The sequence below is a fragment of the Pongo abelii genome, chromosome 10 (genome assembly GCF_028885655.2).
Source record: "Pongo abelii isolate AG06213 chromosome 10, NHGRI_mPonAbe1-v2.0_pri, whole genome shotgun sequence".
Taxonomy (NCBI): Eukaryota; Metazoa; Chordata; class Mammalia; order Primates; family Hominidae; genus Pongo; species Pongo abelii.
Genome location: NC_071995.2, coordinates 33,242,769 through 33,269,174, shown reverse-complemented (window position 1 = coordinate 33,269,174; position 26,406 = coordinate 33,242,769). Strand labels below are relative to the sequence as shown.

General features: G+C 42.2%; 1 protein-coding gene across 15 annotated transcripts in view; it reads right to left on the bottom strand.

Moving 5' to 3' along the window:
- Positions 1-25,959, bottom strand: part of BICD1 (BICD cargo adaptor 1) — a 274,370-nt gene extending 248,411 nt beyond the window's left edge. For 12 of the 15 annotated variants that reach the window (XM_063712107.1, XM_002823090.4, XM_054527085.2 and 9 more), the window contains exon 1: positions 25,196-25,695. In XM_063712107.1, the coding sequence (XP_063568177.1) occupies positions 25,196-25,408 (213 nt within the window). In that variant the 5' untranslated portion in view covers positions 25,409-25,695. The other 3 variants (XM_054527083.2, XM_054527084.2, XM_054527082.2) reach the window with 3 other exon arrangements.
- Positions 25,960-26,406: the final 447 nt, after the last annotated feature.

Sequence of the window (26,406 nt, the reverse complement as noted above, 5' to 3'; positions counted from 1 at the left end):
CTTCCTAGCTCCTTACAAGAAACCTAGGAGCCATCCTGATTTCTCCACCTTCTTTTGCCTCCCATATTTAATTAATTAGCAAATCTTTTAACACATACCCTCAATCAGATCACTTCTTATCCTCAAGTAGATTCTCACTCAGTCCAAGCCACCATCATCTCTTACCTGAACTACCGCAATAGCCTCCTAACCTGGCTCACTCTTCCACTGTCTGCAAGGAATAACCAGAGTGATCTTTTAAAAACATGTATGAAATCACATCACTTAGGCAGCTTAAAATAAAATCCAAACTTTTTGCCAGGGCTTAGAGAACCTGCTTGCTGACTCCCTCTCCACTGCCCCTCTCACATTCCCCCTCCCCAACAACTGCCACACTGGAGTCTTTTGGGGTCCTGGTTGAAGGCAGTACTTGCCCCCTTGGCGTTGGGGCAGGCAGTGGGTGTCTAGAATGTGTGACTATGTTTTTGTAATGACAGTGACTAGGGATGCTAACCGTCCTGCATTGAGCCACACAGTCCCACAGCACACAGCACACAGCACAGTTCCGCGCTGCAAAGGCTTACAGTACCCAAAATGCCATTTGCCATTTTCACAAAAACCCAGTTCATTCCCATCTCAAGATCTTTTTTTTTTTTTTTTTTTTTTTGAGACAGAGTCTCACTCTGTCGCCTAGGCTGCAGTGCCGTGGCATGACCTTGGTTCACTGCAACCTCCGCCTCCTGGGTTCAAGCAATTCTCCTGCCTCAGCCTCCTGAATAGCTGGAATTACAAGCGCCTGCCATCACGCCTAGCTAATTTTTGTATTTTTAGTAGAGACAGGTTTTCACCATATTGGTCAAGCTGGTCTCGAACTCCTGACCTCACGATCTGCCCACCTCGGCCTCCCAAAGAGCTGGGATTACAGGTGTGAGCCACAGTGCCCAGCCCCCATCTCAAGATCTTTACACTTACTGTTACTTTTGACCCAGGAACTGAAATATTTTCCCGCCTTGCTCCTTCTGACCACTTGGGATTCAGCTCCAACGTCATCTCCTCTGAAAGGCCATGCCTGGCCCTCATTTCTCAAATAGCCACCCCAACCAGCACCCCCACCAGTCTTGTTATTCTTCCACCTTGCTTTATTTACTTTTTAGCACATACCACCCTGTAAAATTATGTATTTACTTGCTTAAGCTTTCGTTGCTTTTCTCCCCCACAAGTGTGTCAACCCGCTGAGGGCAGGAACTTTGTACCCTGGCACCTAACAATGGCTGGGGTATAACAAGTGTTCAGTCACCAGGTATGCAATGGATAAATGTCTACATAATTTTTCTTATTTACGATCAGGAATTTTTTTAAATCTTCAGTTTGGGAGTACAGTGTCACGTAGTTATCATTTCTAGTTATTTTTTCCTATGCCAAGTTCCCCTTTTTGTGCAACAGAGTTGTTTTACATTCCACAATTTTTATTTTTGCAGAGGACAGAGAGGTGATGGTAAACTTAAAATATCCCAAATCACCATGCAACTGTTTCACAAAATGTGAAGGAGGGCTTTTTATGAACACAGTATTTTTGTAAGCCTCAGAGTAAATGTGTAAATTCTGGCTAACCGACCAGTAAAGCTATGGTAGGACCACTTCTGGGGGCAATAATCATCCGATGAGAGAGCAGCTCCCTTTACTGGAGCCACCGAAATAGAAAATGAGCACCACCTTTTGTCAAAAAGGCTCACAAATCTTTTCAAGACCAAGAAGAGCTGAAATATATGGCAACAGAAAAATAATTTTTTTTTAAAAATCACACTTTGAAAGCACTAAATCCAAAGTTCAAACCAGGTCTAGAAGTGAATTAGAGATAAGTGATAAGGGGGATGTATAGGCTTTCATCTCCATTTTAAAATATGATTTTATTTAAATGTCGCAGAGCAGCCTGGTGTGGTGGCTCACACCTGTAATCCCAGCACTTTGGGAGGCCGAGGCAGGCAGATCACCTGAGGTCAGGAGTTCGAGACCAGCCCGGCCAACATAACGAAACCCCGTCTCTACTAAAAATACAAAAATTAGCCGGGAATGGTGGTGCATGCCTGTAGTCCCAGCTTGAGAGGCTAAGGCAGGAGAATTGCTTGAACCCGAGAGGCAGAGGTTGCAGTGAGCCGAGATCACACTACTGCACTCCAACCTGGGTGACAGAAATAGACTCCATCTAAATAAATAAATACATAAATGTCAAGGAGCATTATTTATTTAACTATATAGAAGCCTGGAAAGATACGTTAAAAAAAGAAAGAGCATAAAAAAGAATGAGCATACTTTGATTACTTTTATGTTCCACACACATATGATCTATGCTCAGACAGGGTCTAAATGTGATACTAGATGTTAAACAGTGCTTCTCTCTAACGAGTGGTATTTGGGAACTGACATACAATCACCTATGGCTTCTGTGAGACTGTTGGGCCCAAGCATTGTATGCATTTTAGATCTTAATACAGACTGCCAATCCATGTTCTCAAAATTCACAGCAATTCACACTTCTACCTCCACACACTTTCCGACACTGTATATTATCATTATTTTAAAATTTTTGGGCCGGGCACAGTGGCTCACGCCTGTAATCCCAGCACTTTGGGAGGCTGAGGCGGGCAGATCACGAGGTCAGGAGATCGAGACCACGGGGAAACCCCATCTCTACTAAAAACACAAAAAATTAGCCGAGGGCGGTGGCAGGCGCCTGTAGTCCCAGCTACTCGGGAGGCTGAGGCAGGAGAATGGTGTGAACCCGGGAGGCGGAGCTTGCAGTGAGCCAAGACAGCCCAGTGCACTCCAGCCTGGGCGACAGAGAGAGACTCCATCTCAAAAAAAAAAAAAAAAAAAAAAAATTTGTCACTGTATATTATCATATTTAAAATTTTTGTAAATCAATGGGAAAAAAGTAAACTTACTTAATTTACATTCACTGACTACTCAGATTGAACATCTCTTCACATTTACCGATTTACTTGCAAATCCTCTCTGTCTAGTTGGTCTTTGTCCTTTATTCCTACTGTATTATGTTGTTTTCAATAAACTAATCGTAACTATATTTCAGGAATAATAATTGTTTGTAAGTCATCCACATCGCACTATTTCTTCCAAACTGTTCTTTTTCATTTCTAAAACCAAATAAGTCAGTCCTCCCTTTTGATTCTAAGTTTTGCATCTTGCTTAGGAAAATTTCCTCCCAGTGACATTTAATAAATATTCTCAGGAATTTTCTACTGAGTAGAATTCATTTTTTAACAAACCATTAAGTCCTTGGTATTGCAATGTAAAGTTAATGAAGGGAGGGGATAAAAGAAGATGAGAAAGAAAAGGGTACAGGGTTAAGAAAAAGACTGGAAAAGTCTTATTTTTTAATGTTGAAGAAAGAGTTTTAGGCCAGGTGCGATGGCTCATGCCTATAATCCCAGGACTGTGGGAGGCTGAGGTGGGAAGATCAGTTGAGCCCAGAGTTTGAGACCAGCCTGGGAAACATAGTGACACCTTGTGTTTACAGAATTTTTTTTTTTTTTTTGAGATGGAATCTCGCTCTGTTGCCCAGGCTGGAGTATAGTCGCACCATCTCAGCTCACTGCAACCTCCACCTCCTGGGTTCAAGCAATGTCCTGCCTCAGCCTCCCAAGCAGCTGGGACTATAGGCACATGCCACCATGCCTGGCTAATTTTTTTGTATTTTTAGTAGAGACAGGGTTTCACTATGTTGGCCAGGCTGGTCTCCAACTCCTGGCCTCAGGTGATCCATCTGCCTGGCCTCCCAAAGTGCTGGGATTACAGGCGTGAACCACCATGACTGGCCTACAAAAAATTTTTTAAAAATTAGTTGGGCCTGTAACCCCAGCACTTTGGGGAGCTGAGGCGGGCGGATCACCTGAGGTCAGGAGTTCGAGACCAACCTGGACAACATGGTGAAACCCCATCTCTATAAAAATAAAAAAATTAGCCAGGCACAATGGTGCATAATCCCAGCTACTCGGAAGGCTGAGGCAGGAGAATCTCTTGAATCTGGGAGGCAGAGGTTGCAGTGAGCCAAGATCGTGCCACTGCACTCCAGCCTGGACAACAGAGCGAGATTCTGTCTCAAATAAAAAGAAAAAAAAAATTATTTGGGTATGGTGGTGCATGCCTGTAGTCCCGGCTACTTGTACGGCTGATGTGGGAGGGCTGCTTGAGCCTGGGAGGTTGAGGCTACAGTAAGCCAAGATCGTGCCCTTGCATTCCAGCCTGTGCAACAAAACAATACCCTGTCTTAAAAAACAAAAAAAGGAATAAAAAGAAGTTTTAAAAGATTCTAAAGTAACAATACATTTCTCACATTGATAATATTATGACAGGACTAAAACTCAAGTACTTTGTCTTGAAAATATAAACTATAAACATATGGGAAAAATTATTGGTTTAAAACTGAGCACAAATTACTCTGGATTTTTTTTTAAGAAAAGGAACAATTATATTTTTCATAATACTAAAAATGAAATAATGTAAAGTGATAAAAAGCAATTAATTCCTACTTAGGTAATATTTCATCTGAGCCTTTTCCATTAAAACTTTAACTTTTATGTGATTATGAGGTTATTTATACCTAAAGAGACCATTTATTATATAGAGAATTAGTACAGGCATTTATTTTTCCAGTGACTGAGACAAGAGGAAAATAACCAAGGGAAGAATTTGTTCAGCGCTATAGGCAATATTTCAGATGCTTAAGTGGAAATACACATATGCTTGCTCAAAAATCACAAATAGAACTGTTAGATTAGAACTTGTACCTTTTTGAATACTTTATGAAAAGCCCTTAAATAATATTTTTTTCCAAAATGACTTCTTAAGAATTAGCTCAGGCCGGGTGCGGTGGCTCACACCTGTAATCCCAACACTTTGGGAGGTGGAGGCGGGCAGATCACCTGAGGTCAGGAGTTTGAGACCAGCCTGGCCAACATGGTGAAACCCCGTCTCTACTAAAAATACAAAAATTAGCCGGGTGTGGTGGCATGCACCTGTAATCCCAGCTACCCAGGAGGCTGAGGCAGGAGAATCGCTGGAACCTCGGAGGCAGAGGCTGCAGTGAACTGAGATGGTGCCACTGCACTACAGCCTGGACAACAGAGCAAGAGTCTGTCTCAAAAAAAAAAAAGAATTAGATCACAGCCCCAATAAGATTTCTAGTAACATCTAATTAGACAATTGAGTTCCCTTGCTGGAGCTTGTCTGCTTTGCTTATAAAAACATGTGCAAAGTCTAAGACAACCACAGCTAGACCCTCAATATCCTCCTCCTTAATGCTTATTGGGGAAACGGAAATAAACAGTGTGATCTGCCTTCGTTCACACTTGTCACTTCCTTGTAAATGTTGAGAGCTTTCCAAAGCAAAGAGCCTATGACAGCAAAGAAGGTTTCCAAAGCCAGTGACTCCTGGGGAAGAACAAAATAAGAAGAATTATTCCATCAGCTACCAAGAACTTACATTAAAATGGTAAGAGTAAGACAGTGTGGCATTTGCACAAGAATAGACCAACAAACCAATGTAACAGAATAGTCCAAAAATAGACCCATGCATATATAAAAACTTGATTTATCACAAAGCAGACATTGAAATTAGTGCAGGAAAGATCGACTGTGCAGTAACCTGTGGTACTGAGATCATTGGCTAATTTTATTAGGGGGTGGGGTGGAATCATGGGAAAAAATTTAAATTAGATTTCTACCTCACACCAAATGCAATAATCAATTCCAGGGAGAATTAAAGATTTAAATATAAAAGTCAAACCATAAGATATTCAGAAGACAATATAGGTGCATGTTTTTATGACTTCATGGAAGGATTTCTTAAGAATAGAAAAACACAACCTAGAAACACAAAAGAGTGATAAATCAACTAAATTAAAATTATAAACTTCTCTTCTTCAAAAGACACCACAGAAAGAGTAAAAAGACAACCCATGGACTAGGAAAAGATATTTCCAACATATCTAAATAACTAAAAAGGCTTAGTATACAGAATATGAATATAGGTGTATACTCTTACAAATCAGTAAGAAAAATATAAACAATCCAATGGTAAATGAGCAAAGACATGAAATGCATTTCAGTGCAGGACAGTCATAAATGCCTGTAAATGCTGAAAAGGCATGACCTCATAAGCAGCCACAAAAACGCAAACTAGAGCCACAAGGTACGAAGTGATGACAAGGATGTGGAGCCAAAGGTGCCTGGTGCCTGTTCCTTGTACATTTATATTTTTACAATTTTATTTTCTGCAGGGTCTTTTTTTTTTTTTTTTTTTTTAAACAGAGTCTCACTCTGTCGCCCAGGCTGGAGTGCAGTGGCGTGATCTCGGCTCACTGCAACCTTCACCTCCCGGGTTCAAGCGATCCTCCTACTACCTCAGCCTCCCAAGTAGCTGGGATTACAGGCTTGCATCACCATGCCAAACTAATTTTTGTATTTTTAGTAGAAACAAGGTTTCACTATGTTGGCCAGGCTGATCTCGAACTCCTGGCCTCAAGTGATCCGCCCGCCTCGGCCTCCCAAAATGCTAAGATTACAGGTGTGAGCCACCATGCCCGGCCAGCTCCTTTTTTTTTTTAAGAATACTATCTATGGTGACTATTTCTAGCCCGCCATGATAGCGAGTGTCTTCAAAGAGAGCTTCAGGCATGACCAACCTGCGTTCACTCTCATTCTAATCTTAAGATTTCATCCTTTCTACACACACTCGGTGTGAACAGTCTGCAAACCGTGGTAAGAGCCCATTGGTGGGGTATGAAGTCTGAAAAGAGGTATACAATTTTTCCTACCACATCCAGTTCCCCCCACAATAGTTGTAGGGTCTTCTGCAGCCCAAATCTGGGGAGATTCTAGCCTTTATCTCCTATTTCCTCTACTCTAAGTGGCCGGAAAACTAATGCTCAGTATTGAACCAATACTGATTCAGCAAATGCATTCAAGGCAAAAGTCAGATCTGATGCATTGCTTACTTTTTTTTTTTTTTTTTTTTTTGAGATGGAGTCTTGCTCTGTTGCCCAGGCTGGAGTGCAGTGACACAATTTCAGCTAACTGCAAACTCTACCTCCTGGGCTCAAGCAATTCTCCCACCTCAAGCTCCCGAGCAGCTGGGACTACAGGTGTGTGCCACCATGTCTGCCTAATTTTGGCATTTTTTTTTTTTTTTTTAGAGACAGGGTCTTGCCATGTTGCCCCGGCAGGTCTCAAACTCCTGAGCTCAAGTGATCCACCTGCCTTGGCCTCCCAAAGTGTTGGGATTACAGGCTGAGCCACTGTGCCTAGCCAACACACTGCTTACTTCTAAGAGTTCCTGCTTTGATTCAGTTTTAGCCTCTGAGCATCCTTACCAAGTAGTTGACTCATTCATTCAATTTAAGGGCTAGTTTTTTATTGCACTCAGCATTTTTAATTGTTGCCAGCAGGAAGGTTAGTCAGAGGTCTTAGACCACAGGACCACTGTATTGCCAGAATCTAAAGTCAAAAATCCGTTTTAAAACATAAAGCTAATTATGTCACTCTCCTGCTTTGAAACTTTCAATGCTTTTCTCATGATATACAGTGTAAATTTGAGCTCCTAAGAGCTCTTGACCCTGTTCAAGAGGCATAAGGGAAACTTCCCAGAGGAGAAAGAAAATGGAGGTTAAACTTGAACCAGCAGGAACAGAGAGAAAAGAGGAGAGCAGAGAAACAGCCAATGAATCCTAATTAACAAATCAAATGGGCAGAATATTCAAGTCTAGTATGGAAAGAGCTCAACATTCAAGGGTCTGATCAACCATTAGAAGCTCAGTCAAGACTGCAGGGCATCAGGGGCTCTCAAAGCCAAGAGTGGAGAATCAGAGGGGTCTATAAGAGATCAGGGACATTGGGAGCAGCATCTATCCAACCACGCAGAAGGACAGTGGGCGCCCAAACCAAAGGGCCAATTAGGCAACCTGGTCACAACAGGAGTTAGACTGAGGAGCTGCCACTCCCTAATTCACAGGAGCCCAGAAGGTTCAAACAGACTTAAAACACACGAAGGAGGGCATGGGAGCAGCAGATCCTCCCACACCCCTTGTTAGTCAGAGGTACTCCTGGTCTGGCTCTCAAAAGCAAGGCCTTCCCAACTTTGTTACAGTCAGCTATGCTGAAGCCTTGGCTGGCAGAAACTGACAAGCCCCATCACATGGCTTTCCCCATCTGGCCCCAAACCATCTCTCCAGGCTCACCTCCCCTCTCACCCCACTCCATCTACCTCCCTGCTGCAACAACACAGACACTGACAAGCAGCACTCTCTCCAGCCTTCCCTCCTCTACAGGCTGTTTCATCTTCCTGAATGACTTTGCCCCTCTTCTCTCCCTGGAAAATCCCTACTTATTCTTCAAAGCCCCCTCAAGTGTTGCCTGATCAGGGAGATTACTCTGATTCAAGCTGAGTTTGCTACCCTCCACTCCTATCAAGCACAGCCAACAAATTATTATTTTATTATTATTACTATTATTGTCACCATTACATCCATCATTTATCAAGTGCTTGTCATGTGTCAGGTACTGTATTAAATCCTTCACATGCATTTTTCCTTACCACTTATAGTTATTATCGTTCTCCATTTTACTGAGGAGGAAACCAACATTCACATCATTTCAAATATTGGCCTAAGGTCACATAGCTGCTAAAGGGATTTCAAACACAGTCTGTTCTTAACTCAAAAACCTATATTGTTTCCAGTAAAATATCACAATTCATTTATCTCTGTTGCCTCCAACCACAAATAAGTAACTTAAAAATAAAGATCATGTCTTCCTAATTTTTGTATTGCCTGCATAATACCTGGCATATAGATGATGCTCTCTAAAGATTTAATAAATAAATGAATAACAGGCATTCATTCCATTTTCTCAAGAACCTGAATGACAACTGTAGCACAGAACCAGTAATACAATGTTGAGACTGTCTTTATGTCCCCTTTGGCTAGGGTCTACTGGATGGCTCGCATTATGGAGAACAAAGGACAGAGAGTACAAGACACTTAGGTAAAGATTCAGGTACAAGGAACCAGGCAAGTCAGCGCAGTGTCTTTTGAGTAAATGGGTTTAATCTAGGCAAACAAATGGTTATTTTTAAAACAAGTGGTCTACTCCAACCTCTTTTCAAATAACTGGCTGTCTTTTTTTTTCTTTTGAGACGGAGTCTCGCTCTATCGCCCAGGATGGAGTGCAGTGGCGCTATCTTGGCTCACTGCAACCTCCATCTCCCAGGTTCAAGCGATTCTCCTGGCTCGGCCCCCAGGTGGCTGGGATTACAAGCACCTGCCACCACGCCTGGCTTATTTTTTGTATTTTTAATAGAGATGGGGTTTCACCATGTTGGCCAGGCTGGTCTTGAACTTCTGACCTCAGGTGATCTGCCCACCTCAGCCTCCCAAACTGCTGGGATTACCAGCGTGAGCCACTGTGCCCGACCACAGCTGGCTGTCTTAATAACTTCATCTTTACTTTTTTCCCAGCCTAAATCAGTGCAATACCATAAAACCATCTATTAAACACCTGCTATGGTGGGAAGGAAGAGAATGCCATATACCTCATGGGATATTGAGTTAATGAAAACTTCTTTTCCCTGAAGAGGGTCTTAGTCGTGCTTGAATATATGCAGAGGTTATCTCAATGAGGGAAAAAGTGCAGAACATTGTGACTTTTTTGCTCAAAGCTCTCTGAAAGTTTCCCATCTCACTCAGAGCAAAAGCCAAAGTCCTGATAATCTAGAAGCTGCTACATCATGCGGCCTCCTCTGGTCTCACCTACTATTCACCCCCTAACTCAGTCCCCTCCAGCCACATGGCCTCCTTAGTGTGTCTTCTCAATGAGGCTTTCTCTGATCCCTCTATTGAAAATCATAACCTTCTTCCACTTCATATGCCATCTCCCTATTCCCAGGGTATTTTCCCCCCATAGCATTTTGGACGATCTAACATGCTATCTACTTTACTCATTCATTTTGTTTATCATCTCTCTTCCCCCACAAAATGTAGGCTCCACCAATATGGACCTTCTGTTGTGTTTGTTCTCTGCTGTATTCTCAACACCCAAATCTGACACTGAATCATTATTGTAGGAATGAATGAATGAACCATTAGTTATGTTTACACAATGACTTATCTGCTCACAGCATTACTTTGAAATCCATTTTTCAAATTTCTGAATCACACTGGCATCACAAATTTAAATACATCTTAAGATTTTTTCGCTTGGCATTGATTAATGATGACTAAAATCTCATTGGTCTAGAGCTTTCTTCGTTGCTTTTTTCTGAAAAGACTTACTGTGACCATTATCTAAAAATGTAATTGTTGTTTTGAGACCCTGGTCTAAATTTTAGCAAATAATTGCTTGTATTGTCCCAAGCACTTCAACATGATTTACAAAAATATATTACTTATTATGCCACAATGAAAAATAGCACCTGATTATAAAACATGACTGGAAATAACTACAGTAATTAAGATAGAAGACCTGAGAATGCTCTTAAGAAAGGGTTCTACTTTTTTGTTGTTGTTTGTTTGTTTTTTTTTGAAACGGAGTCTTGCTCTGTCACCCAGGCTGGAGTGCAGTGGCACGATCTCAGCTCACTGCAAGCTCCACCTCCCGGGTTCACGCCATTCTCCTGCCTCAGCCTCCTACGTAGCTGGGACTACAGGCGCCCGCCACCATGCCCGGCTAATTTTTTGTATTTTTCATAGAGACGGGGGTTTCACCACGTTAGCCAGGATGGTCTCGATCTCCTGACCTCGTGATCCGCCCGCCTCGGCCTCCCAAAGTGCTGGGATTACAGGTGTGAGCCACCGTGCCCAGCCATAAGAAAGGGTTCTACTTCTAAATTATTGTAAAATATTAGCAAACTGAGGCTGGGTGCAGTGGTACACACCTGTAATCCCAGCACCTTTGGAGGCTGAGGCAGGTAGATGGCTTGAGTCCAACAGTTTGAGACGAGCCTGCACAACACTGTGAGACCACTGTCTCTACAAAAAACACAAAAAAATTAACTGGGCATGATGACTCACACCTGTAGTCCCAGCTACTCAGGAGGCCGAGATTGCACCATTGCACTCCAGCCTGGGCAAGAGAGTGAGAACCTGTCTCAAAAAAAAAAAAAAAAAAAATTGACAAACTGAGATCTTCTGTTGTTCAGATCACTATATCATTAACCGTAGTTAGTTTTTCTTTGTTTGTTTGTTTGTTTGTTTGAGATGGAGTCTTGTTCTGTCGCCAAGCTGGAGTGCAGTGTTGCGATCTTGGCTGTCTGCAGTCTCTCTCTGCCTCCTGGGCTCAAGCCATCCTCCCACCTCAGCATTTTTATTTTAATTTTTATTTATTTATTTTTTTTGGAGACAGAACAAGACTCTCACCCAGGCTGGAGTGCAATGGAGTGATCTCGGCTCACTGCAACCTCTGCCTCCCAGGTTCAAGAGATTCTTCTGCCTCAGCCTCCCAAGTAGCTGGGATTACAGACACGCACCATCACATCCAGCTAATTTTTGTATTTTTAGTAGAGAGGGGGTTTCACCATGTTGGCCAGGCTGGTCTTGAACTCCTGACCTCAGGTGATCCACCCGCCTTGGCCTCCCAAAATGCTGGGATTACAGGCATGAGCCACCATTAGTTTTTAATGCCAACATTAATTAAGATCTGGTATGAATTTTAAAAAATTATCTATGGATGCCAGGCGCTGTGGCTCACACCTGTAATCCCAGCACTCTGAGACAGGTGGATCACGAGGTCAGAGGTTCGAGACCAGCCTGGCCAACATGGTGAAACCCCGTCTCTACTAAAGAAACAAAAACTTAGCCAGGCATGGTGGCACACACCTGTAATCCCAGCTACTCAGGAGGCTGAAGCAGGAGAATCACTTGAACCCAGGAGGCGGTGGTTGCAGTGAGCTGAGATCACGCCACTGCACTCCAGCCTGGGCAACAGGGCGAGACTCCGTCTCAAAAAAAATCTATGGAGCCAATAATTCAAAAGCTATTTATAATCGGTTTGGAGCACATTATATTTTTTCTTTTTTTTTTTTTCTCTCTCTCTAATGGTTGATTTTCCTTCCTATATTTTCTTGAGATTTGGAGCTTAAAGAATCTAAGCACACCAACCTTAGCAGAAAGAAAGCCAGTTTGTGATTTAAAAGACAAAAAGAAATGGTCGTGCGTGCCAAAGAGATAATCTGCAAGATAATAGTATCTCCAGCTCAACAAAAGAAGTCATGTACAAGATTAAACTCATGCTGTTTTCATCCAGTAACCTCACACAAGGTCAACTTCAAAATATCTCCTAAAACCATCTAGAAAGTAGCAATCAGTGAGGCTTATCAACAGGGCCCATCCTTCTTACAATATAAACCTCTTTCAGTTTCAAAAATTGATGACTAAGAGCTCTTCAATAGTGGTATTTGATTCCACATTACTCTGCAGTATGCAAGAGAAAAACAAAGACCCATCATTCTGAACCTTCTATTACAGACCCACGCCAAACTGCAACAAAACATTCTTAAGGAAATTGCTACTGTTATTGTACATATATTGCTATTGCTCCCATAAATGTAAACAGGTTCTCATTTTCAATTCTAAATTTAAAGATAGAAACACAGCAGTTAAATATTACATTTTAGAGTAGTGCTTTTTCTCCTTAAAATGTTGGAAAACAGTAAAGATGTACAACCAAAAGAACAACTATAAGTCACCGAGAAGTTAGAGATCAATCCTTCAAAAAAAATTCTTTTTAAATATTCTATTTAAAAATGTGTAAAGTTGGCATAAAAACTGCAAACAGAATAAAATAAATAGACACAATAAGAGAGAACTTTTAAAAGACACTTTAAACAATACTCAAGAATAGAAAATTAAATGCACTCAAATTTAACATATATCTGTCTAATGCAGTTTAAGTTTTTGATATTTTCTGTTTTCGGGAAGGATTTAATATTTTCATTTTCAGAAAGTAGAAACAACAAATTTTAAAAGACTGTACAATGAAAGGTTTATGTATTAGCTCATAACTTCCCAGTTTTTTGTCTTGTTTTGTTTTGTTTTGAGACAGAGTCTTGTTCTGTCGCCCAAGCTGGAGTGAAGTGGCACAATCTCAGCTCACTGCAACCTCCACCTCCTGGGTTCAAGCGATTCTCATGCCTCGGTCTCCCAAGTAGCTGAGACTACAGGCACATGCCAGCATGCCCAGCTAATTCTGTATTTTTAATAGAGATGGAGTTTCGCCACATTGGTCAGGCTGGTCTCAAACTCCTGGCCTCATATGATCCATCCGCCTTGGTCTCCCTAAATGCTGGGATTACAGGCATGAGCCACTGCACCTGGAACCAGATTTTCTTACTAAACACTTCTACGCCCATGTGGTCATTTATTTCTCAAGTTGGAAATATAGAAGAGGGCTTCTTTACCCTGGCTGCATCTCTAAGGGAAGTGGGATTCGCATGCTGAAGCCAGGCTCCACTTCCAATGAGTGATTTAACTCTCCCGGAGTGGGGTCCAGGCAGCAGTAGTTTTATAAATCACCCAGGTGATTCTAACATACAGTCTGTATTGAAAGTCACTGGTTCCCACCCACCTCTTCTCAGAGAAGACCTCAGGGAGATATCCAGGCTCTGCTCAAACATTTCCAATGTTGAGACCCAATACCTCATTAGAAAAATCCAGTAGGCAATACACTGTGTTACAGAATGGTCATATTTCAAATATGAATGGTCATTTTTACAGAGCATGGTAACCCATCACTTCCTCTAACAACTACAACAGAGTTCGCAGATCTTGGCACTTGTCCTCTTCTTAAAAATCACATTCCCCAGTCTCCACATGACTGGCTCCTTGTCATCATTCAGGTCTGGGCTCAAGTCTCACCTCCTGGGGAAGACTGCCTGATCACGCTTTCCCCAGCCAGTCTGTCTCTTCCCTCATGGCACCTCTCACAACTGAAATATGTGTGGATGTTCGTTGACTCTCTTCCCAGTCTGAAACATAAGCTCCACCCAGGCAGCTCCGTCGGGTCTGTCTTGTTCAACGGCTGTATCTCCAGCAAGTGGCACCATGCCCAACACAGTAGCCACTCAATACAAATTTTTGAATGAATAAATGAAACAGATGAAGAGGTAATGGACAATCTAAAGCAAAAAGAAAATATCAGAGTGGTATACAACGTAAATACAGTCATCCCTCAGTCTGGGTGAGGGTGTGGGGGTTCCAGGACCCCCTGCAGATACCAAAATCTACAGATGCTCAAGTCTCTGAGATAAAATAGTGTAGTATTTGCATGTAACCTACACACATCCTCCAGTATACATTAAATCATCTCTAGATTACTTATAATACCTAATACGATGTAAATGCTAGGTAAATAGCTGTTATGCTGAATTATTCAGGGAACAATGACCAAAAAAAGCCTGTATATGTTTAGTACAGATGCAATTTTTTTCCAAATATTTTCAATCCAAGGATGCAGAATCCAAGGATGCTGAACCCACAGATTCTGGGGCCTGACTAGTTGACAATTCAGATTATAAAATATTGGACTAGGCCAGGCACGGTGGCTCACACCTGTAATCCCAGCACTTTGGGAGGCCGAGGCGGGCAGATCATAAGGTCAGGAGATCGAGACCATCCTGGCTAACACGGTGAAACCCCATCTGTACTAAAAATACAAAAATTAGCCAGGTGTGGTGGCGGGCACCTGTAGTCCCAGCTACTTGGGAGGCTGAGACAGGAAAATGGCGTGAACCCAGAGAAGCGGAGCTTGCAGTGAGCCGAGTTCACGCCACTGCACTCCAGCCTGGGCGACAGAGTGAGACTCCATCTCAAAAAAAATAAATACATAAAATAAAATAAAATATTGGACTAAGCGGGCCAGTGCGGTGGCTCACGCCTGTAATCCCAGCACTGTGGGAGGCCAAGGCGAGCAGATCACCTGAGGTCAGGAGTTCGCGACCAGCCTGACCAACATGGAGAAACCCTGTCTCTACTAAAAATACAAAATTAGCTGGGCATGGTGGTGCATGCCTGTAATCCCAGCTACTCGGGAGCCTGAAGCGGGAGAATTGCTTGAAACCGGGAGGTGGAGATTGCGGTGAGCTGAGATCGTGCCATTGTACTCCAGCCTGGACAAAGAGAGCGAAATACGGTCTAAAAAATATATATATATATATATATATGTGTGTGTATATATGTGTGTGTATATATATGTGTATATATATGTGTGTGTATATATGTGTATATATGTGTGTGTATATATATGTGTATATATGTGTGCATATATATATATATAGGACTAAGCGTAAATGACAAAATATAAAATCATGCACATATACATGTGCCCATGTGTGTGTGAAAAGGAAGATTCTGGAGGCTGTAGACCTCCCTCAATGCAACCACGTAGCTTCAAAATGTATAGTTTCACTGAAAGCTCTCCAAATTTAGAGATGCACTCATCTTAAAGCTTTATATTACCCATTAGTTTTCTTCTGAAAATAAAGCAAAACATAAATCAAAATAAAGTTTTGAGACATCCTGAAAACATTCCAAACGTTTACAGTCATCAAATAGTGTGAAATGCCAAACATTAAAGCAGAACAATTTAACCATGTTGGAAACACTGTGCTCTGGTGGTGGGAAAAGTATAAAAAACATAAACTTATCAAATTATTTGGAACACCTGGAATGATAAAATCAAAGAAATCCAAATAAGAAGGAAGCTTAGAGATCATTCTAGACATATCCCTTCCTAAGGACAACTCCCCATAGAGTATTCTCAGCAAGTGGCTCACTAGCTTCTCCCTTTTGGTGCCAGGGAATTCATTACTTCCTAAGAAGCCTGCCTCATTCCATTACTAGACAACTATACTTGTCAGAAAGTGATTTATTTTGATCCAAAATCTGGCTCCTAGTGACTCACAGGGCCTTGTTCTGCTTTCTGAAGCCAAGTACAAATGCATCAATGAAAACAAACCTAACATATCAGTTCTATAACATAATAGGTGAGATCAGAAAACATGAATCCAGAAGAAAAGTGAGTTTGGACCAAGTGTTCAAAGAAAAAGGGAACTACGAAATGGTTAAAAAAAAAAAAAATGTAGAAGGCCAGGCACAGTAGTTTACACCTACAATCCCAACACTTTGGGAGGCTGAGGTGGGAGAATCACTTGAGCCCAGAAGTTCGAGACCAGCCTGAGCAACATAACAAAACCTCATCTCTGCAAATAATAATTTCTAAAAATTAGTTGGGCCACCTGAGCCTCCAGTAGAAACAAAATCAGGTTAAAAAAAAAAATAGCCAGCATGGTGGTGTGCACCTGTGGTCCCAGCTACTCTGGAGGCTGAGGTGGGAGGATCACTGGAACCTATGAGGTCAAGGCTGCAGTGGGCTGTAATCGCACCACTGCACTTCAGTCAGAGCGACAGAGTGAGACTCCATCTCAAAATTATATATATATATATATATATATATATACACACACACAGAGAGAGAGAGAGAGAGACATAGCACAAGTGCTAAAATAAGGTGGATTATCTTGGCTAGAACTGAATGATCAGAGTGGAAAAACAAAGGAGAAAAAATACATAAAAGAGTTGATGAAAGATCCCTGAAGTCTAGGTGAAAATTACTGCAACTAGGCAAAACTATTCTGTACTTTGGAAAAATATTGAATGAATTTGAAATGTACAGGCAGTAAATAAGCAGAACATGTAGCTCTAAAACACAGCCATCTAAGAGATTTAGAGCTGGTAAAAAAAAAAAAAATCACAGAGATTATGTATTGCAACACCTTAATTTTATAGACATAATTAAATCCCAAGAGGAAAAGGTATCAATTTCCACTTTCATATTCCCCTCCATTGTAATAACACCTTCACTGAACATTTTCCTCTTTTGTACCCTTTTCTCCCCACCTCCTGCACAGCATGCTGAATCTGAGATGTTGTACAAGATCCTAACTATTTCAAAACTCAGCTTTCAGAGGGCAAAGAAGGGATAACGTAATAAAGCCCAACTGCCTGAATCATCCTGGCTTGCCACCAAGACCCAGAATGGACAGGATGTGGTCACACTGCAGGACTGGCTCTTGCTGGCCATGGAAACCAGCCAGGTATTATGCTGATACATGTATCTCCATCAGCAGCCAACAAGACAAGGAATCAAAATCACTGCTAATCTACCCACAAAACTGTCCATCTTTTCCCCTGGTATCATTACATGGGTCTGCTATGGGGCATCCAAATTCCATCAGTTTCTTTTATGCAAACCTACACCTTTTCCTCTTTCACTTACCATCCATGCTACCCTCAGGGTACCATTTACACCACCTTCCCACATCCCCAGGGTCACCCAAACTCTGAGCTTCTCCGGTTTTCTTCCCTAATCGGTCTCATTTTCTTCACACTTCACCAGTGCTTTAAAAATGCAGCTTTGTCTCGTAAATACCTGCCTTTTGAAAGGACATACTACTAAATTTAAAACACCAGGCTGCAAGATCCTGTTTTTATAAAAACAAAGGAAGAAAAACAGCAAAAATAAAAATAAAAAAAAAAACAAAACAAACACCACACACACAAAAACCCTGCCTATATGTTTAAAGACATTTAAAACAAGTACAGAAGAATACTCAGCAAAGTGTTAACAACAGAGACAGAACTGTGGGAGAAGAAGGGAAAACTATTAATTTATATATGCTTTTCTCTAGCTTGGAGTACTGCAATAAAAACTGTCATAATTACACAATTTTAATTCTTAAAAAGCAAACTCTTGAAATGAAAAAATAGAAAAGGCTGGGTGCAATGGCTCACGCCTGTAATCCCAGCACTTTGGGAGGCTGAGGAGAGAGAATCGCTTGAGGCCAGGAGTTCAAGACCAGCCTGGTCAACATATTGAGACTCCCGCACCGCCCACACCCCCCACCAAAAAAAAAAGAGGAAAAAAACCCACTTAAATTTAAAATGCTAATGCATCTTCAATAAAGATTAAATAAGATTAATAAAGATTAGTCAGTGAGCAGTGAGGACTGTTGCTCCCAGCCCCCATAACCCTAAAGGGTGAGTAAAGGCTAATTTTCCACTTAGGCTGCCTTCTTAGACCTCACTGTCCCCACTCAGCTATTTTGCCCATCATTTATTTGTTTTCATTTTTCCTAATTTAGAAGGCAATCAAACTAACTGGTGAAAACATTATTAAATTGTTTATATCCTATATTCTAGAAATTAGGCTTCTGTAAAATAACAACTAATTGCACAAATTAATTTTTTTTATTAAATTGAAAGTTAGCCTGTAATCCTAGCACTTTGGGAGGCCAAAGCAGGCAGACTGTTTTAGCTCAAGAGTTCTAGACCAACCTGGCTCACATGGCAAAACCCTGTGTCTACAAAAAAAATACAAAAATTAGTCAGGCGTGGCGGTGTGCGCCTGTAGTCCCAGCTAATTGGGGGCTGAGGCATGAGGATTGCTCAAGCCCAGGAGGTCAAGGCTGCAGTAAGCCATGATCACACCACTGTACTCCAGCCTGGGTGACAAAATGAGACCCCATCTCAAAAAAAGAAAAAAAAGAAAGTTGAGTATCTGAATCTATCATGCAATGTATGCTTCCCCAGCAAAGAAAACATGAATTAAAAGGACTTATGTGGCTAGGCACGATGGCTCACACCCACACTTTACGAGGGCAAGACAGGCAGACCATTCGAGCTCAGGAATTTCAGACCAGCCTGGGCAACATGTTTGAAATCCTCTCTCTACTAAAAGTACAAAAATTAGGCTGGGCGCAGTGGCTCACGCCTATAATCCCAGCACTTTCGGAGGCCAATGTGGGTGGATCACAAGGTCAGAAGATCAAGACCACTCTGGCCAACATGGTGAAACTCCGTCTCTACTAAAAAAAATACAAAAACTAGCCAGGCGTGGTGGCGTGCGCCTATAATCCCATCTACAGGTGGCTGAGGCAGGAGAATCACTTGAACCCGGGAGGCAGACGTTGCAGTAAGCCGAGATTGCGCCACTGCACTCCAGCCTAGGCGACAGAACGAGATTCTGTCTTGGAAAAAAAAAATTATTCAGGCATGGTGGCAGGCACCTGTACTCCCAGCTACTCAGGAGGCTGAGGCAGGAGAATCGCTTGAACCTGGGAGGCGGAGGTTGCAGTGAGCTGAGATCAGACCACTGCACTCCAGCCTGGGTGATAGAGCGAGATTCCAGCTCAAAAAAAAAAAAAAAAAAAAATTACCCAAGCATGGTGGTATGCTCCTGTAGTCCCAGTTACTTGGGAGGCTGAGGCAGGAGAATCGCTTGAACCCAGGAGGCAAAGGTTGCAGTGAGCTGAGATCATGCCACTGCACTCCAGCCGGGGAAACAGAGGGAGACTCAGTCTCAAAAAAAAATTAGCCAGGCATGGTGGCATGGGTCTGCAGTCCCAGCTCCTTGTGAGGCTGAGGTGGGAGGATCACTTGAGCCAGGATGGTTGAGGTTGCAGTGAGCTGTAACAGTACCACTGCACTCCAGCATGGGTGACAGAGAGAGACCCTGTGTCAAAAACAACAGAAACTCATGTAACTTGAGCATCAATTTCACCCTCTAAATCTGCTCTGCCCCATAATATCTTCCTTTGTAAATAGAACCACCTCCTATCCAGCCTGAGAAGATTCTCAACTCCACTGTCTTCCTCACTTTCCACATACAGTAACATCCAATGCCTGTTCCACCCTACCTCCCAAATAGCTCTTAGATGTGCCTCCTCCTCACGATCCCTACTGCCACTGTCTGTTCCACTACACAGCCTCAATCCACCCACTATGACCATCACCATAACCTTCTATACTGCACTTGTAGACTTGGCAGAGATGTTTCACATTCTAAGGTAGTACGATGCAGTGAAAAAAAAGTGGGCTTCTTCCAAGTTTCATCATTTAGTTTTGTGGCCCTGGGAAGAGCCCTAAACCTCTCTAAGACCCAGTTTCCTCTTCTGTATAATGCAAGAAACACCTACCTTGAGTAAGGATTGCTACATGAATTAGAGGCAAGGCTTGTAAAGAACCTGGTTCTAAATGGAGCCTTGTAACTAAGTCAATGCTTTATTATTTTTATTATCTTCTTATCAGTAAAAATGAGCAGTAAGCCCTCTGAATTGTTTTGAAGACTCATGAGATTAAACACAGTGACTGTTTCATTTATTTTCAATGGCTCCACATCCCCAAGACAAAATGTGGCCACGGCCCTTTCACAATTGCATCTCCTGCCACTTGACTTTACATGCATTCTCTTTTAGCATAATGAATTATTTAATACTAGGACTATGCAACCCTTCATGCCCTCCTCTCCTCAAAGCCATAATTACAGGTAGAATCTTATGTGTGGGCAAGTCCTTTATGTATATTTCAACATGCAAGTAATTAATTACCATATTTTCAAATTTGGAAAGCAATATCCATGAGTACAAGTATATTTAAGGGGATGATAGGGCAAAATATTTGCAAGCAAAAAGTTCTGAAGAAATCTTCAAACCATCGCTGTCATACATGTTCACATAAACATGGGGAATGTGATAAAAGATGATAAATTCTTGCTAAGTTATATCTGAGAAATGACTTCGCCAGAGACGAAATCTTGATTTGAAATAAAAAGAAGGGGCCGGGCGTGGGGGTTCACGCCTGTAATCCCAGCACTTTGGGAGGCTGAAGCAGGCGGATCACCTGAGGTCAGGAGTTCAAGACCAACCTCACCAACATGGAGAAACCCTGTCTCTACTAAAAATAAGAAATTGGCCAGGTGTGGTGGCACACGCCTGTAATCCTAGCTACTCGGGAGGCTGAAGCAAGAGAATCACTTGAACCCAAGAGGCAGAATTTGTGGTGAGCCGAGATCACACCATTGCACTCCAGCCTGGGCAACAAGAGTGAAACTCCATCTCAAAAAAAAAAAAGAAAGGATAGTGCAAGTTAGAGCAACTGGGTCCAGAAAAAAAGAGATGTGATTGAAAGCGATGATGTTTATTTGTTGAGGTTGTTTGTAAACAGTTTCCAAAAGCATATCTTAATGTATTTTAGATTTTAAGATTAATTTGATGATAAATGTAAATATTTTTTCTTTAAAAACATCGAGACCATCCTGGCCAACAAGGTGAAAGCGCGTCTCTACTAAAAATACAAAAAATTAGCCGGGTGTGGTGGCGGATGCCTGTAGTCTCAGCTACTTGGGAGGCTGAGGCAGAAGAATAGCATGAACCCAGGAGGCGGAGCTTGCAGTGAGCCGAGATCGCACCACTGCACTCCAGCCTGGGTGAAAGTACGAGACTCCATCTCAAAATAAAATAAAATAAAATAAAATACAAAAATAAAAACAATGAGAGAAGTTAAAAATCATAGTTCAGGTAGATCAATTAAGTATTAACTTTCTCTTTATGTTTATTCATAGATTGGAAAAGAAATCTGGGGTTTTCCTTGCCATATGATTTCGTGATTTAGAACTTAAAGATATAAAAGAAACTAACAATCTTTCTAAGCATCTGAAGGGAGAACAATTCTGCTTAAAGAGGAATCTAGGTAATTTAAGTGGTATTCATCAGGTCACCAATGTGACAAGCTCTAAAACTGTATAAGTACATATTTTTGTGTTGAATGATTTAACTATAACCCTGAAAAAGCATAGAGTTGGCTCCAAAAGGAAAAGCTGCCCAATGTCCAGAAAGTGCTTCTTCAGCAGCTGGTAACTATCCTTGGTGTCGGGGTTGACAAAATGAGCAAGAAAATGGGTTGAAGCTCATTAGTGCATAGTTTACGGTATCCAAGCTGCAAAACTTTTCTAAAGCTGTCTCACAGATACATTTCCTTTTTAAAATGCCACCAGTATGCTGAATCATTCCTTTCTAAAGGGGTTCTTTTTCAACTTTACAATATTTTAAATTTCAACCATTTTTAAGTTCAAAAAAAACTCTTCAGTTTAAGATCCAGGGTATTTTTATATATGTATATTTTTAGTTTTCAGGTTATTTTGGAGCTATGACTCTTCTTCAAACACTATTCTGGCCTGGGTGACAGGCGCACAGTGCTGATTTACGTACATCCCAAACATATAATCAGCCAGGCCCTGAACATAACTGGGCATGGGTGACCCTCACTCAGGTCACTGAAGAGCAAGTGTTACTTCTGAAATCACAAAACCAGATTCAAGTATTCTAGTGGACATACTGCTCTGTCCAGCTGCCCAAAGAATCATGAAAAGGAGAATATTCTGATGATGTCAGAAGTCATCCTTTTTTCAAATCCTTAGTACTTTTCTTTCAAGTGTGTTCTTTTGTGAGCTGAATTACAGTAGTCCATGCAGAGCACTAAACAACATCAGGCCAGGTCAAAAAACAATTGAGTTGAGAGAAGAAATAACTAGAAAAAAGATTTAATGAATTTCATCTTATTGATTTTGCACATCTTTAGGCAACACTGCCGACCTGCATTATTGTCACAGCAGTACCTAGCCTGGGAAGGAAGGTAGCAACATTGGTCGGTACTGACTCTGGAAAACAAAATGACCTGCAAAGACTGAGCCATGTTGCTACACTGCAAATTACTAATGTCCAATTTGGACTTAATACAGTAGTTTTCTGTTGACATTCCCATAAACTGGTTCAATTATTTTTAAACAAATCATATTTGTTCAAAGATCCTAGAAATAAGCCAAAGATTTATTTTATGCTTGGCTTTATAGATATAATGCAATATCATTTACTATATATACCTGATGAGCAAAACTTCCTTTTGAAAAATCAAAACACTCACGAAATATTTTTCAAAACTGACTTCTATGTATTACTGTTGGAACACCTCAGTTTGCACAATTATTTTGGATTTACTTTTCATACAAGAAATATTACTTGAAATCAATTTAACTCATTTAAGTTATATTTCCAACTAAAGTATATTCCATGTTTAAAGAATAAAAATAATAGGCCTCACTATCAAATAATCAGCTACAATAATTTTATTACCGAAAATACATTTTTATATAACTGTATAAACCAGTTTTTTAGGAATCTTGAATTTCACTTATGCTAAATGCAACTGAAAATAAATACATGAACAAGAATCATTTAGTAAAAATAATGCTGATCAATTTTTATTAACCTCCTGCTATATAGAACAAAATATATATTAAAATATTTATAGAAAAAATTTTAGTTGGTATTTGCATTATTCTGTATTAAGAAACCACAGTTACATTATTCCTACAAAAAGTTTTTTTCACATTTTTCTCATTACTGCTGGTGAAACTAATACAGGTAGTTTTATTAACATCTGTCACTTCCTATACATCCTAACTTTCTTAGTATTTCTCTAACACTAATCAATATTGACTAGTGAATGCTTGATAAAAGTGTGCCTTCTTTTAGTACAAACTTATTCTTTCATAAAATATTTCATGCCCACTGTGTGCTAGCTTTTGTGTTAAAGACTTGGGATGCAAAGCTCATAGTGTAGCAAAGGCAAAACACAATTGCATTAAGGTTTGCTATGCAAGGTAAGTGCAGTGACAGAAATATCCCTAGAAGGATTGTTTAAATCAAGCAGGAAAGTCAGTAAGAGGTACATTTCATTAAATTAAGTCCATCTCCTTTATCAAGAAGGTGATGGCTTACCACTTTCTGGTTTGCACTTCCCTATCTTGGCAAAGCAGTGTTGAGAGGTATAGACAATATCAAAACATCTCTGAGAATGACAGTCATCATCCTGCTTCCTCACTTCACAAGGTTTAGCATCACTGCATTTAAACATGTCAGCCTAATCTAAGTTGGAAAATATAAACAAGTCCAGCTGTTGTTAAGACCAGACAGGTACATGGTAAGTAAAATATGAACTAGAAATTTACAGCCTGACACACACAAAAATTAGATTCCTAGTTGAGATTTTTAATCATAGGTAGTACATTTATTTTTTGGTAGACAAGCATCCAAATAAAAATAAGACATATCTAAAAGTATAAATGCTTACCATATTACATACTAAATTGGAAGGCAAGTTGATTCAGTATGTCATAAATCACATCGTTTAACTGTAACAGCATAAGACCCCTCCCAAGAAAAACCAAACTCATAAGAAATAGATTTTTGATATTATATGCCAAACAATAATTAACATTTAAATGTCAATATGCACCTAAAAATAAGGACTTGACACACAGAAAAGGAGAATATATTACATTTAAATTTATAAGTGGTTACTTGCTACCCATAGTGCCTCAAGAATCAGATAAAAAAGACCTAGTTACTTAAACAACATGTATGTTCTTAAGAGTGCCTGACAGGAAATCAAAGCACGTTCATTGTTTTCTCCCATACATCGGACAGGCTTTAAAAGAGGCCAAATACCAAAAAACTAAAGAGACATTATACATCACCCATTTGTGATATTCTGGTTTTATAAATATATCATTTCAACCAGAAGAGCCTCATTTGAAATGCAACACTACCCACGTATTTGATATACACCACTCTTTCAGACTATTTGTAGGTGAGTTCAATTTTTTTCTAGTCAGGGTGACCTCATAAGACTTGGGCATGGCCCAGCCTCTCTCCGAGGTGAAATCAAGGCAGTGGGATTACCCAGCAAAGTTGTTTTTCTCCTGAAGCCCAATGACAAGAATGACTAAAGCCAGGCAGAATGAAGATTGCCTAGCCTTTGTCAAATGGGATTGGTGAGGAGTTCCCTCTCTCACCAAGGAGTGGTTACATCCAGAGGAAAGCTGAGGTGCCACACAGTCTACATCCTGAAATTGTGGGTCCCGAGGCACAAACCTCATCACTTTTGTGGACTATGAAATTGTCATTGAAACCTGGGTTTGAGATAACAGCGGTTTGAGAAGTTTGATTTATACATTCCAACCCACTTGAATGTCGTCTTAGAGTGCTGAGACTTGACGACTCTTACTAATCTCCCTCCCCCGCAGGCCAAACAGCCATTGCCTCCCAAATTCCAGATTATATATTCATTTCTTTGGCAATTTTTCTCTTGGGGGAGGAAACAATGGACTCTTTCAATCTTCTCTTAACCAACAAAGGGCCCTAGAAGAAGAAACAGCCCTTTCAATCACCTCTTTTATGACTTCTTGATCATGATGAGTGGGCCTTGCGGGTGGGGGGAGTGAGGGCCAGGAAAGGGAGAGGTGACAGGCAACTCACCTCTTTGAGCTGCTCCAGCTCCTGTTTGAGGCTGTCGTACTCAGCCTCCAGTTCATCATACTGCTGTTTGAGGGTCAGCTTCTCCTCCAGCACCACCAGCCCGTACTCGGCAGCCTGGATCTTCTCGTGGGTGGTCTCCGTGAGCTCCTTGGTCAGCCTCTCTATCTCAGTCTTATAATGGTCCACCGTCTGCAATACCTCTTCTGCGGCCATAGCCCCGGTGGATGGAGGCAGGAGGGGGTGACGGGGTGGGGGAGATGGATGCAAAGCTGGCGGGGAAAGGGAGAAGGAAATGGGAAGGGATGGGTGGAAATGGAAAAGAAAGTGCGGCCGGATGAATGAGCAGCGCGATGCCCCGCCGGCTCTGGTGGCAGCGGCAGCTACACCGCCCGAGAAACTGACGAGAAATGCAACATGGAGAACAGGGCAGAGAGTTAGGGGCGAGGCGGCAAAGGCCGCCGCATGTGTCCTCGGGGCCGGCCCCTGCGTGCGGTCAGCAGCCGTGCGGCATGGCCCGGGCTGCGGCGGCCGGGGGCAGCGAGGGACTCCGGATTCTGCTTATTCAGAGACACCCGGCCGCCATGTCTCCCGGGCCGCGTCACTGCAGTCTCGCCCTGGGTCTGGCGCGCTCCGGCTCGCGGCTCGCTGGCTCGCTCCACCTGCTCCCTCTGGCCCTGCAGCAGCCGGTGCGGAATGATGCAGTCTCGGGGCCGGCTCCCTCCCTTCCCGCGTGGCGGCGGCTCCGAGCAGGGGGCGGGGAGCGGATGGAGTCAGCGCGGGGGGCGGAGGGAAGGACCAGACGGAAACATCCCGAGGCGCCTCCCGCCGGGCGCATGGGGCCACAGCCCGCTGCACCGTGAGGCGCGCCAGGAGGAGGCGCAGGCGACGGGTCCGGGACTGGGAAGCGGTGCGGCGCGCGCGGCGGGGGAGCCTCCGCCCTGTCCGGCTCGCGGGGGGCGGGAGCTCCTGCCAGGGCTTTGTCCCGGTGGCGGTAGAAGACCCCGAGAGCGGCGTGGGCGCCCGGGCTCTTTTGCTACGTCGAGGGCCGAAGCTCAGGAAACTGCCTGGAACGCTTTCTCCCGAGAAAAGCAAACAAAACTATCGCGGTCGCGGCCCGCGCATCCTCCTCGTCCCCTGGGCGCGCAGAAGGCTTTTTGGGCCACTTGCCCCCAAAAGACCGCTGGGTTTCCCAAAGCCTTCAAGACGCACCC